General features: G+C 46.2%; 1 protein-coding gene across 10 annotated transcripts in view; it reads left to right on the forward strand.

The window, feature by feature from the left end:
- NTM (neurotrimin) overlaps nt 1–14,204 on the forward strand; it is a 769,818-nt gene that overhangs the window by 627,327 nt on the left and 128,287 nt on the right. For all 10 annotated transcript variants that reach the window (XM_053269717.1, XM_053269718.1, XM_053269723.1 and 7 more), the window contains one exon: nt 7,249–7,481. In XM_053269717.1, the coding sequence (XP_053125692.1) occupies nt 7,249–7,481 (233 nt within the window). The remainder of the gene's footprint in view (nt 1–7,248; nt 7,482–14,204) is intronic.

The raw sequence follows: 14,204 nt of genomic DNA on the forward strand, positions 1-14,204 counted from the left end.
TGCTACAGCTGTAGGGACAGATAGGGCCACCTCAGCAGCATAGTTTGTGATGATGCCATCCATCCCAATTCAAGATGACAGATGCGAGAATGTTTGGAGCGCAAGTGGGCTAACTTGAGTACCATCTAACCGATTTGAACCAGATGTGGCAGGGGGCTGTGGCAGGGGGCAAAGAGAGCAATACAGTACTAGAAGTTCTGCGCCAGTCAAGCTAGTAATAAATAATAAGCCTTTGGGTTGGCCAGTTCTGCTATAAATACTAGGAGCCTGACCTTCTGCTCTTGCTTGGCCAACTAAACAATTGCTGCTGCACTTGAGGCTCCAGCTCCCCACTCCTCTTTTCAGCTGCTTCTGCTGAGCCTTCCATGACCCCTGCAGGGTCCTGTCACTCTGTTAACAAACTAGGTGTGTGCAAGCATGCTTTCAATCAAAAATGCCTCCTCTTTCCAAAACTTCAGCTTCAGAGAGTGGGGGAGGAAGCAATCCAGATTGCCAGGGAGAGGAAGGTGAATTTCCCCCCACCGCTAGCTGTTTCCCTGCTGAAAATGCCCCACACAGCACTGCAGAAAAGAAATGCAAAATCTGTTAGGACTCGTAGCCTTTTCTAGTGAGTTTCAACAGAAGCTTCATTTTCCTTTCAGGACCTTCTTTTATCCATGAGCTGTTCTCTTCTGAGAGGCTTTCCCTCTCTTACTTTCAAACCCCAAATGCCACTTGAGTTCCATCTCTCCCTTCCCTCTTGTTACCATGGCACTGCGGAGCGAACTGTTTGTTATGATTGTACTTTTCTCTCTTTTGTGTGTGTGTGTGTGTGTGTGTGTGTATAAAGGGCTTTGGGTTGCTTGAGTTCGGCATAACGAGGGCCAATGCTAAGCTTGCCGTGGCTGCAGCAGCTGCCAAAGCCGGCGATGTCTGGGAGATTGAAAAGCGAGCCGAGAGGCGAGGTACTTACCAGGCTGTGTTGAGCTCATCCTGTCACTGAAGGCGAGGATCACAGGGCAGCTCCACAATGTGGAGGGATGGAAGTGGCACCCAAAGAGCTTGCCAAAAGCTTTTCCGTGCATAACATGGTTAGGGAAGCTGCAATCCTGCACCCAGTTAATACGCCGTTAAGTCTGGCTGGAGGAAACAGGATTTGCATGTTGCATGGAAGCGATGGCAGGATTTTAGCCAGAGACAGCAAAAATGGAAAAGCTAGCTAGGAAACTTCTTTTTAGTTCAGAGAGAAGGTGGGTAAGGGCGGGGGGACATGATAGAGGTTTATAAAAGTATGCATGGTGTGGATCAAACAAACAATGAATATTTATATGCTTTCCAACAAAGGTTCCCAAAGCAGTTTACACAGAAAAAACAATAATGAATCAATAAGAAGGATCCCTGGCCCCAGAGGGCTCACAGCCTACAACAGTCTAAAAAGAAACATTAGATAGCGGCAGCCACTAGAGGGATGCTGTGCTGGGGCTGGATAGGGCCAGTTGCTCTCCCCCTGCTAAAGAAGGTGCCGCTTTGCTCAGTTAGCAGGGGATCAAGTGGATAGGGAGTAATAATATTAGAACTCGGGGGTCACCTGTTGAATCTAATGCTGGGAGATTCAAGCCAGACTAAAGAAAGTAATTCTTTACACAAAAAGGCTGGATATCTGGATATGTTTAACCTAAGAGAGTTCTGCGGGGAGAGTGGGCTTGACCAGCTTTCCCTGCAGACAAGCAGGCAGCTCACCCTGGGCGGCCGGATCAGCCGCCCACATGATGACTGGCTCCGTCACAGAGCTGGTTGGGGCAGTGGGAACAGGGGCCTGCTGGCCCCCGGACGTCCCATTATGCACTGCACAAGTGTGTGGGGCATTCTGGGGAGCCCCCCAATACGGGCAGGCTTGTTGTGTCTTCCAGGTGGGGGGGCTACTCATGATATGCCATGGCCCAGAGCCACGCCGATCAAACAAACTGAGCTAGCAGAGCGTGTGCTCTGCTAACCTCATTTGGGGGAGCAATTAAATGGGTTTGCTGCCGGGAGCCACACAGCTCCCGGTGGCTCACATGCAGAAACTGGGCTGGGTTCCCTTGGCCACCGTATGTGAGAATAGCCTCGATCGGTAGTGAAACTATGGATTTTATGGCCACTGGATGTGGTAGTGGCCACCGATCTGGATATGTTTAAAAGGGGATTAGACCAACTGATGGACAAGAGGGCTACTAGCCTGGATAGCTGTATATTTCCATCAACATCAGGATGAACTGCAGGTCCTAGGGAGCACCAAGGGAGGGGGCGGTTTCCCTTCTTTCCCCACTTGCAAGCTTGGCACTGTATGGAGCTGGCTGCTGGACTAGATTGTCCTTTTGTCTGATCCAGCAGGCAGACCCCTTGGTCTTGTTTGGCAGCTAGTTGGCCTTGGATTGTCCCACCAAATGTTGTGAAAGTGTAATGAAAACCCCAAAGAAAATTTGTGATGAAGCACAAGTTTGAGGTTCATGGAAGGGCAATCAGAGTCTGGGGAGAGGACGGTGCCTGATGCATTTATTGCTGGTCACTTGGGAGTAATTAGGACTTCTGGTCAGCCAGCGTTTGGCGGGACTGATCAAAAGGTGAACTGCTTGGCTAGTTGCCAGTCCTGGAGGTTTGCAGCGGCTTCATTTAAAGTGCATTTATATAGGGTGAAGTTTTATTTGTTTAATGTATTTATACGGTTGCTCTTGATATCTGCGCATTCATTATCCGTGGCCAGGTAATAGACACCCGACTTCAGCATACGTGAAAAGCGGGGGGGGGGGATGTTGACCTTGTGTATCCTTGGATCAGGAGTCATCGGAAATTACTGCAGAGGTCATTTCCAACCACCATTTTTTGTTTCTCCTCAGAATGGCTCCTTTTTAAAAAGATAAAATAACAGCTATCTTCAGCTGGTTTGGGGCTGATTTGGGGACATTCTGGGGCACAGCGTTGCTCGGGGGGCAGCTAAGTGTAGTGGGCAGCTTCGCCTGCATCCCCCCCTGAAATCTGATGTTTTAGCAATGTTTCCCCCCGACCAGGAACCTAATCCCCAATTCCCCACTGCCACAATGATTCGATATTTGTGCTTTCCATAGCCATGGTTGGAACAGAACCCCCACAAATATCGAGGTCCTCCTGTATACTCTTCAAATATACCAGAGTGGTATATAATAAATATACCAGAGATATTTAAAAATGTAGAATAATACAGCAACAAGGAGCTATGGCAGTGAAACATCAAGCAAAACAACAGCTTTTAAAAGACGATGGATTCTCATGGTCTTAGTCTAGCTGACATCTTAGCCTAACCAACCTCACAGGATTGTTGTTTTGGTAAAGGAACCCTTTGGAGGAAGTGTAGGATGTTCACAGAATCTTACTACTATGTGAATAATTGCACCTTAGAAGGAGCCATTACAGATCAGCATCTCAGGCAGGCCATTCCTATCAGCTCTCGTCACCACTCAAGACTTCAGCCTGGGCATCCCTTTGGTTGGAAATTAAGCACCAACAAAGGCATAAGATGGAACCCTTGGCTGTCGCATTGCATGGACAGTGGAAAAAAACCTGTGTTTGCGCTTGACTCTGGAGCTTTAAGAAGTGAGAGCAGGAGGGAGGGCCTCCTGACTCTTGAGCCCCTCTGTATCTTGGGGACTCGAGGAGCGTGTCCATGCGATAAGGAGAGATTGTGTGACCAGATGCTGTGAAGGGTGAAAACACTTATTTCACTGTGTCCTCATGCGTTGCCTGAGCCCCGATCCTTTTCAAAAGCACTTAAATGCCCATTTGATGGAGGGAATGCTTGGATTACACACTGTCTGGCTCCATTATTGTCTACGGGTCCCCAAGCCGGTGCATTTTGCAGAGGTCAGGCATAAGGGGAACGCATGGGAAGGAGAACTTGAAAGAGATTTTCTTAAATCCTCCTCACCGGTGTAAGAGGGGAAAAAAAATCTCTTTGGTAGAAGGCATTAGACAGAAATCTATCATAACCTCCAGCTCTCCATCTCCAGCAAGATCCCTGAAAACTACTAAACACACAAGCCATCCATTTATGGCCCTACCTGAAAGCCAGATGAGGTGGCCGCACTGAGCTTTGGCCCCAGTTCTATTAACACAAAAGAGGGAATTTGGCAAATGCAATTTGTTGAGAAGGGATGAGAAGTTGTACCTACCAAACCTCCCTCTTCACCCCACAACTCTGTCTTCTATTGCTTTTAAGTCCTCTCTTTCTCTCTTTCAATGTTATATTTATAATGTGGGAAGCACTTCTGATTTGATGTACCTTAGGTTAGGGCACTGTCAGGTGAGGTGGCCAGTGTCGTATATTGATTGCCACTAAAGGCAGCAGAGTGAGAGATCTGAGCCCACTGGCAGGGGTACAAAAATTCAGGTGCCCAGTCACTATTATCCCAAGGAAAGGAAAGCCACTTTGGTAGGAAGCTGACATTTGTGAAAGAGCTTTCTACCACTTACTACTGCTACTTCTTAATTTTTATGGTTGTGTTTTTTACTATTGCATTTTATTATTGGGGGGGGGTTGTAAATGGCCCTGGAATCAGCTGATGAAGGGCGCTATAAACATGTGTGACATAAATACAAATAAATAAATAAATCTGCTCCTCCTCTGTGTGTGTGTGTGTGTGTGTGTGTGTGTCTGTGTCTGTGTGTCCCTCTAGTAGTTGTGCTGGTGTCTACCTTATGATTATTTTTAGATGGTGAGCCCTTTGGGGACAGGGAGACATCTTTATTTATTAATTATTTATTTTTATGTAACCTGCTTTGAGAAATTTTGTTGAAAAGTGATATATAAATATCTATAGTAGTAGTATTAAAGCATACTACGTTGCACTCTGGAAAGGTTGCTCTGCTCCTCTCTTGTGAAGGGACCATCCTTGGTTCATTGACTTTAGCAATCTGATGAGCGCTCCATTAACTCTAGTGTGTTTGGTGACATCTATGTAATATTCGGCGATCCATCAGTTGGTAACTCAGGAATCGGTTCACATCACTACTGCAGAGAGAGTGGGGGAGGGGGAGAGAAAGAGAAAGAAAGAAAAGTAATGGAATAATCCATGGGCAAGATAAAAACACTGTGTCTTTAGCCTGAGCAGTTTTTACGCCTGGACATTATCTCTTGTCATTGGCCTTTTAACATAACTCTTCCACTGAGTTACAAGGGCTGTTAAATATGAAGCACGCTTTAAAATGAGCCCCATGTCAGCCAGCTTAATGCCGGGAGGTTTTGCTATCAAAATGCGATGCCTTGGCAGCACAAGATACTTCGTTTAATGGCAATGTCCCAGATTTGGGATGAGGGGTGTGAATAACCTGGAACTAGGACGAGAACTCATTCATGCAGTGAGGTTACAAATAGGGTTGGCAATGAAATTTGGGAGAATTTTGAAGCAAATCTCAGGGTTCCTCCCAAGACGGAACTTTTTTTGTTGTCATTTTTTGTTGTAAACTGCCCAGAGATGTAAGTTTTGAGCGGAATAAAAATATGCTGGATGGATAGATAGATAATTGTCTAAATAATTGTTGAGGATATTTTAGAATTGGAAAAGGTGCAGAAGAAGGTAACCAAGATGATCAAGGGGATAGATTACCTTTCTTAAGAGGTAGGGTTAAAACACTTGAGGCTTTTTTGTTTTTTTTTTTAAGAAAAAAGACAAATAGAGGTTCTCAAAATCATGCATGGTGTGGAGAGAGATAAATTTTTCTCTCTCACACACAAAACTAGAACCAGGGGTCATCCCATGGAACTGATTGCCAGGAAATTTATGCCTGACAAAAGGAAGTACTTTTCCACATAGTGCCTAAACAGTAGAACTCTCTGCCATGAGGTGTGGTGATGGCCACCAGTTTGAATGGCTTTAAGTAGGGTTTAGACAAATTAATAGAGGATAAGTCTATCAATGGCTACTAGTCCTGATGACTATAGGCCACCTCCATGTTCATAGGCAGGATGCCTCCAAATACCTGTTGCAGGGAAGCAACAACAGGAGAGGGGGTGTGTCTTCTCCTGGTTGTGTGGCTTCCTAAGGCACCTGGCGGGGCACTGTGGGAAACAGGGAGCTGAACTAGATAGGTCTTGAACCTGATCCAGCAAAGCTCTACTTATATAAATATGTTTCTATAAGATAGGTGAAATTTCTCAGAGGGGTTCTGCATACAGGCAAACCTCATTACTCATGGACTGTATATTCATGGTTTTGTGTTTTCACAGGTTTCTAATTGATACCAGGTTTCATTATCTGCTGATACAAAAGTGTTAAAACTCATGTATCCGTGGTTGCTAGAGGGCCGAATGTGACTACGGATGTCACTTCTGTCCGCCATTTTGTCTGGAGGAGTCAGGAGGAGCCATTTTGTGGTTCATTTCCTTCCCCTCACATTTCCACCCATGGTTTTGGGGGCATTTGGGGTGCATTCCTGAGCACATGGGAACATGGTACAGTAAACAGTTTTAATTATTTTTGCGAGGTTTCCCTACCTTTTGGCTCCTTTCTGGAACCTGACCTGCTCTTTCCCATAGGAATTATGCCTTGTTACTTGTGGTTTCATTACTAACAGTAGTAAGTAAGGAACAGAATGCCCATGAGTTTGCCTGTATCCCCATGCACCCATTTGGGCAGACAGCAAAATTGGAAGTTTATTAAGCCCCTCATGTGCCACCAAACATGAATGGAAGGTCAATTACTATGAGTGCGGTGTACAATCAGCTGGGTGGTCACAACTTGGGCAGGTCTTGCTTAATTAATGAAGGAGACTGAGCACAAAAGTTCAGGATAAGTTATATGAACTTTGAAAGTAGTAAGAATTTGATATTGGCAGTGACTGAGCCTGAAGAATTTAAGAGAAGGGGGCTTCAAGATGACCGGGAATGGGTGCGTGGAAGGGGTCTTCCTTGAAAATGATTTTCAAGTGTCAAGGGGACAGCTTAACAAGAGCTTGAAGCTGTGTAGCTCTGAAATAATTGATGTTCTTCTTTTTTGGAAAACCTCCAAAATGGATCTGAGGGTTAAGGTTAAAATTTTAGATGGAACAAGACGCCCGGAGCCAGTCCTCGGATCCAGGTAAAATGCTGACAAGTTCCTCTTGGGAGAATCGAGGCACTGGCTCCTTGAAACTGCTGCTCGCAGCAAAGCTAAAAAAAGGAAGGAGGAAAGAAAGGCGGCAAAGAGTTGGAAATAAAGTAATATTTGAAAGGCCCTTTGCTGATGATAATCTGTGCTCCTTCTCTCTCTCTCAACTCAGGTGCTTCGTGGATAACCGGGTGACCCGAGTAGCCTGGCTCAATCGCAGCAGCATCCTTTATGCTGGCAATGACAAGTGGTGTTTGGACCCTCGGGTGGAGCTGATTGCCAACACCAAAACCCACTATGCGATCCGGATAAATGACGTGGATGTGTATGACGAGGGACCCTACACATGCTCTGTGCAGACGGACAATCATCCAAAGACATCCCGAGTCCACCTCATCGTTCAAGGTAAAGCTTCAGGGAGGCCTTCTCTTGAGCTAGTCCAGGATGGAGAAGGGCATGTGTGTAGATGGAGAGGCAGTCTCGTGGAACAAGAAACCTGCAGGCAAAGAACTGGCTCATTGGTTCAAATCGGCCTGTGAAATTCAGCCTCCCACCTCTACTGCTTTTTGACCCTGCTTAGAGTTGGCAGGCCACAGAATGCTGCCCATGCCCTTGTTATAGGCTGCTTCTCAGACCATTGCCTACAGCCTTCCTTAAGTTCCCTTGCCTCTGAGCCCCCTGCTCCGTAGCTGTGCTGTGTCCCAAAATTACTTATTTATTATTATTTAGTACACTTGTATACCGCCCCATACAAAAAAAGTCCCTGGGCAGTTCCCAATCTCATCCCAGTCCTCAACTTGCCCTTGCATAAGAGTTTAACTCCAGCCAAACTGGCAATATTCCCTTTCTTCACAGAGCTGTGGACACTGATCAGTCCCCGAGGCCACCTAATGTTCCCTGCTACCACACCAACTCAGTTAATCAGTGGCACCGCAGTGTGTTGATTGCATTGGCTGAAAAACTGAGAATTCAAGGTTTCCTTTAAAGAAATTGGGTTCTAGTCCTCAAGCCTGCACAAATCTGCTTCAGAATCAGACCGCGGGACAAAAAGTATCAAAAGCTATAAAGAGGAACTCAGATTTCATTTTCAAATCCAGTAATTCCACCCCCTCACATATGACTTTGCATTCCTTGATGTGGAGGGTGTAAGTTGCTTCCCTTCTAGATGGGCACCACTGTACTTAACAATCTGCTGAAGGGGTCTGAGCGTGGGTGAGAGCAAACTGGCTGCTGAAGAAAAGTGTGATGTGTTTGGAAGGCTTCAGTCCTAGTGCTTCAGCAGGCTGTTGGGCAAGGATTAATGCCAGGGGAGGGGATTCTACTCCCTTTCCCACCAGCCATCTCTCTAGGTGTTGGCTGGGAGCCCTTTTAGCATGAAACACCAGCTTGTGTATTGGAATCTCATCTAGGGCTAATTTTCGAATGCTGATGGGTGTATTGATTTGGAAACAAGCTGGGTTAAGAAAGGCATTGGTCTTCTACACCAAGTCGACCTGAGCTAATCCGCTGTCGATATGCTGGGACTGAGCGTTATTGACAGACTAATGAATAGAAGGCCAAAAAACCAGGACTCTTTTTCTCTTCTTTTTCTTCCTTTTAAAGCAATCAAGAAAACTAAATAGAGCTAGATTCCACCACCCCTCCCACCATCTTTATTACCTGTGAAACAAAAGGGGAGGGATGAATTGCTAGCCTGGGCATTTTCTGTTTATCTTGTGAGCTCTTATTACCTGTCCACATTTCTTAAATCAAAGCCAATCACACGGAAAAAGTTGAAGCTGCTATCGGGAAGCCAAGGAGGTGTAATTATATTGGATCCATCCTCAGGCTGGTGCCATGTTTCTTGACCCAAATTCTTGATATCCTACAGTAGTTAAAATCAATCCTACGTGGTTGCTGGCAGTTTTGTTTGTGTGCGTGCACATGTGCATCTACGTCAGCATCTGCAATGTGAAAGAAGGTACCTGGTTCCCACAAGAGAGCAATACTTTCTGTAAGTGAGAGCTTTACAGGATCATGGTGTGTGTGTGTGTGTGTGTGTGTGTGTGTGTGTGTGTGTGTGTGTGTGTGTGTGTGTTTAAGGTGTGAACCACCCTGACACCCTAATGAGAGGTCTCTCTTAACTTTCTTTGAAGTTAATTGGAGTTGGGAATGTTCTGAACCTTGTAGGATCTGCAAGGGGGCAGAGAGGAAACTGGTAGATGGCATGAAGCCATCTCTAAGGCAGATTGATGGAACTGTGAAAGAAGGCAATGGAGAACCATGAGGTCTGATATGATGGCATTTATGTCTGCCTTAAATGCTTAAATACACAGGTTGTCATGACTGGGCATAAGGTAGATTGACTGCAATTCAGATGGCAGGGGCAAAAGACAAAAGACAGGGCCTTTTTTGTTGTGGCCCCTTGACCCCTCGAGGGAGGAGAGCTGGTCCTGTGGTAGCAACCATGAATTATCCCCTTTACTAAGCAGGATCAGCCCTGGTTGCAAATGAATGGGAGACTACAAGTGTGAGCACTGTAAGATATTCCCCTTAGAGAATGGGGCTGCTCTGGGAAGAGCAGAAGGTTCCAAGTTCCCTCCCTGGCAGCATCTCCAAAATAGGGCTGAGAGAGACTCCTGCCTGCAACCTTGGAGAAGCCACTGCCAGACTGAGTAGACAATACTGAGCTAGATGGACCAATGACTGGACTCAGTATATGGCAGCTTCCTATGTTCCTGTTACTCTAGAATGCCCTCTCAGAAGAGCTTCTTCATCCTCCCTCCCTTAGGTTTGTTTTTTAAAAGATCTATCTTAAAACTTAAAACTTACTTGTTCAGAAAGGCTTTTAAATGTGTTTTACTACTGCTAGTGGGTTTTTAATTTTAATTGGGCTTATTTTAATTGTTTTTATTGCACATTGTGTTTTATTTGTTTTATTGTGTTAAATTTTATATAACTTTTACTGCTGTACTGTTGTGAACCACCCCAAACAGTATTGTACTGAAGGGGTGGAATATAAATATTTTAAATAATGATTCATAATGATAATAGATCAGAATCTATGGGTAGATGTGGTGATTTGCAGATCAGCTGGGGTTTCTGATTCCAGAGTTTTTCACAGCAGCAGCAATGGAAAGCAAAAGGCTACCCTCTCCTAAACTGTCAATCCTCCACTAATTTAGAATCTCTGAGCCCTTTCGGACATAGCGTGAAACCGTGGGTTGATGAACTTGAGGTAAATTTTTGGAAGGGCGGTACAGAAATCGAATTAATAATAATCATAATGATAATGAATTCTTGAGCCTGGGAAGTGTCCTGTAGACGATCTTTGGACTGCCTGCCCTCAGCAGGGAAAGGGCATTTAAACACTTTTAAAAGGCATTCAAACCTTTTTCCTCACATCACGTGCACTGCCACCCTCTCAGGAACACCACAGCCAAGCAATCTCTTGCGAGCACAATTACTGGTAATGTGGGGATAGAGTGGGGCACTATTTTTCTGTTATTCTGGAAAGGGATCATGATTTCTTCCTCGGAGGAAATATGTCTATGAGAGCAGGCAAAGGATCCTAGGGTCTGGTCCACTGTGACAGAGGATGCTCTTGTGATAGCGCCATGATAGTGCCATGAGAGCTCTCATGAGAGTGCCATGAGAGCGCCAGCCCACTGGGGAAGACCAAAGGCTCTATGAGTTTTTGGTCTCTGTTGAACTGTGCCCTCATGAGTTAGGCCATCCAACTATAGGGGCCCCCACTGATGTGGGTCCCCTCTTATATCTGTTAGAAAATAGAACTCATACTCCGTGCCTTCCGTTCTGCACTCCTCACCCCCTACAGACTCCCAAAGAGTCTGGGCCACTCCATGAGTCTGGATGTTTCCCTGAGGGCTCAGTCTGGCGAGATCAGGGATAGCTCCTAGTTGACGTTCAAAATTCCCGGTCTGGGAGCGGCGTTGCTTCATTTGCAGATCGGCTGCTGCGGGGAATCACGGGTGAGGGGATCCTGTTTCCAGCCATCCCTGGCAAGCTGGGTGGCTGTACTAGGCAAAAATCAACATGAATATGTGCCACAGGGCAACCAGACAGCCAGAGGGAGTACTTTTCACCTCTGCTGTCTGCCAGTTGCTGCAACCTGGAAAGGGGTTGGTGTGGTATCCTTCTCCAGGTCTTGTGTGCATCTAGCAATGGGGCTGGGCAGCAACAGGCCTCTGGTCCTTGGGAGAAGAGACATCATCACACATGATTAGCAATCCAGCCCCTGAAACGCAAATACTGCAAACATGCCCCAATTCTTCTTCTGCTGCTGTATATTTATGTACCAGTTTTCAACAAAAGTTCCCCAAGTGGTTTATGTGGAAAAATTAATAATAAATTTCCCAGGGCTCCCTCATCCGAAAGAAGCCAAGCTTCCAGCCTCACCCCTGGACCTTCTCACTGTTCCGGGAAGTACCAACGGACAGTACTATCTTTCTCCATTTCATTATCCCCAGAGGTCCTGAACTGTGTCTCTTGTGTGTCTGGTTTTCCTTCTGGTAGCTCATTTTTACAAGTGAAACTCTTTCACACCAGCATTTCCTCATTATTGCCCCCTGCTCCCCAGTCCCAAATGAGCAAAGCGTTCCATTGCTGAGGTTAACCAGCTCCCTGCATGGGAATTACTTTCCCTGTGTTGTGTGGGTCCATTGGAGGCAAAAGTAGACCCAGGTGGCCACATTAAAAGCAAGACGGTGAAAGGTAATAGGGAGCATTCAGTGTAGCTCTCAGCATCCTTCCATTAGTGATAAGAAAGGCCCTTTGGGCAAAATCCTGCAAGCGAGATAATTGTGGGACACTGAATGAGCAATTAAATTCGACCCTGGGGCCAGCAGCATTCTCTCTAGGGACCAGCCGTCCAGGGCAGGGAGATGTTCCTCCTTTGAGCTCCAGTGATGGATGGACCCCTTTGAAGGACCCAACACTCAACCTGCAAAGCTGTTAAGATATGTCATGCAGCTGCCCTTTCCTTTCAGTGTTTATAGGCCACTAAATGATGATCTGGTCTGATAATAATAGATACAATTTACTACATGGAGAATGTGCCTTTCTCTCCGTCAGTCAAATATATAACTATAACTGATCTGTCTGTCTCTCTGCCTGTCTATATGCTCTGCATGCAGAAGGTCCCAAGGTCACTCCCTGGCATCTCTAGGTAGGGCTGGGCAAGGCTCCTGCCTGAGGCCTTGGAGAGTTGCTGCCAGTCAGTGTTGAAAATACTGAGCTAGATGGGCGAAAGGTCTGACTCGGTATAAGGTGCTCCCTATCTTCCTTCATTTCTCCAGGCTCAGGAAATGGCAGAAATGCTTCCTCTTCTTCACAACAAGCTAGGTAGATTAGGCTGAAAGAGAATGAGTGACCAGAGATCATCCAGCAGGCTTCTTGTCTAAGCAGGGACTGAATCCCGATTTCTTTAGTCCTAGTTTTATAGATGGCTAGTTAGAATAGGTTTGAAACTAGCTGCCACCCCTCTGCCATCAGCCCACTACTAGCTCGCAGCAATCCTGCCCCAATGTATTCCACTGAGCTGCTGTGATGGCAGGGAATATTGTCAAATATCCTTAGCTCTCCTCAGGCTGAAGGTGCTAGCCAGGGCTGACTCAGGGTTTTCTGCCACTGGTGGGCCAAAGCCAGGCCACCGCCAGCCCTGTCTTCCACCAACAGAACTATGCACCCCACTTTGAGCATGGGGAGAAGAGTGAGAGAGACAGCATGCCTGCTACTGGAGCTGAAGATGCCGTGGCAATCATGCCATCACTTCATGCTAGGAGTTCACTTCATCCTTACCGTCCCGCCTCTGCCTCCGACTATTTAAAACAGGCGCAGTGGCACTCCCAGAAGCAAAGGCAGCCAGGCAGCGGGGAAGAAGGTGAGGCAGGGAGGGAGATGAGGCTGGTGTCCACCTCTGGGGTGGGCGAGGATACTAGGGAAGGAAATATAAAGGGCGGGGGGGGGAGAGACAGGGCAGTGGCAGACAGATGAGGCAAGGCCTGTTTGTGGGGGGCAGTACTTACCCCGTTGTGGAGATGCTGCTGGAGGTGATAGCTTCCTCTTGCCTCATAGGTGAGACACCCCTGGAGTTAGCAACATAATGCTGAAAGACTACAGTTCCTGTGACGGGAGCAAAGGTCATTTTATCTAGGGAAATGGTTGCACAGGGCATAAGACATGAGAAGCTAAAACATTCTGGCAGGAGAGGGAGTGGACAAAGAAGTTAGTTTTGAAACCTGGGTGTTTCTTTTGCTGGAGGGGCAGCAAAGTAAATGAGGTGATATGGGGGTCTACTATTAAGCAAGTTTTATGGGGTAGGGCAAATGTATGAGAGGACCATACCATGTAAGAGATAACTTCTTAAAACTGGCTTCTCATCTTTCAAGCAAGCTGCCTGTCCTGGGATACATAGACTTGAACCAGTTTCATTTTCCAAACCCAATATGACTAGGACTACACAAAGCCCTGTGAGCATTGCTTAACCAAAACAGAAAACCCTTGAACTCCACAAAAGCCACTAGATAATGATCCCCAGAAGCAAGCCCTCTGCTCTTTCTGTTCGCTTCTCTACCTGCAGAGAACTTGGGCCATTTCAGTCTTGCAAGTACTGCAGTTCCCTGGGTCAAACACTTTAAGGGGAAAAAAGACAAGAGACAAAATTATATTTGTATGTGTAATGAGCTGCAAAACACTCTCAATTCCTTATAAGATGCATTAAGGAAAGTCCACCTTATCTCCGGGCTGGAAATGTACTTTGAGGAGGACTGTGTGTCTTCTGGAGTTTAATCTCACTTAGACACAAGAATTTGCATGCTAGAAAATGATTGAATTCAGGCACAAGAAGGGGGAGAGGGGAAGGATTCCTCCTCTCCCTGCAAAAATAAATAAATAAATAAAATTACGGAGGGATATTTATGCTTCCTGGCTTATCAGTTTCCCTGGCCCTATCTGGCTCTTTCTTTTGTGGCCAAGCAACTAGTCACCCCCTCCCCTTTTGTTTGGTTCAAATGAGTTTTCCCACTCCTTCTGTGCACCAAGTTAATCTCTAAATCCTGGCCATTGTTTGATAGTTAATTACCTGTCTGTTGTGCAGCTCAGGTGAAAGGAGGAAGCTCTTTGAAGCCT

Source organism: Hemicordylus capensis, chromosome 8 (assembly GCF_027244095.1).
Source record: "Hemicordylus capensis ecotype Gifberg chromosome 8, rHemCap1.1.pri, whole genome shotgun sequence".
Lineage (NCBI taxonomy): Eukaryota > Metazoa > Chordata > Lepidosauria > Squamata > Cordylidae > Hemicordylus > Hemicordylus capensis.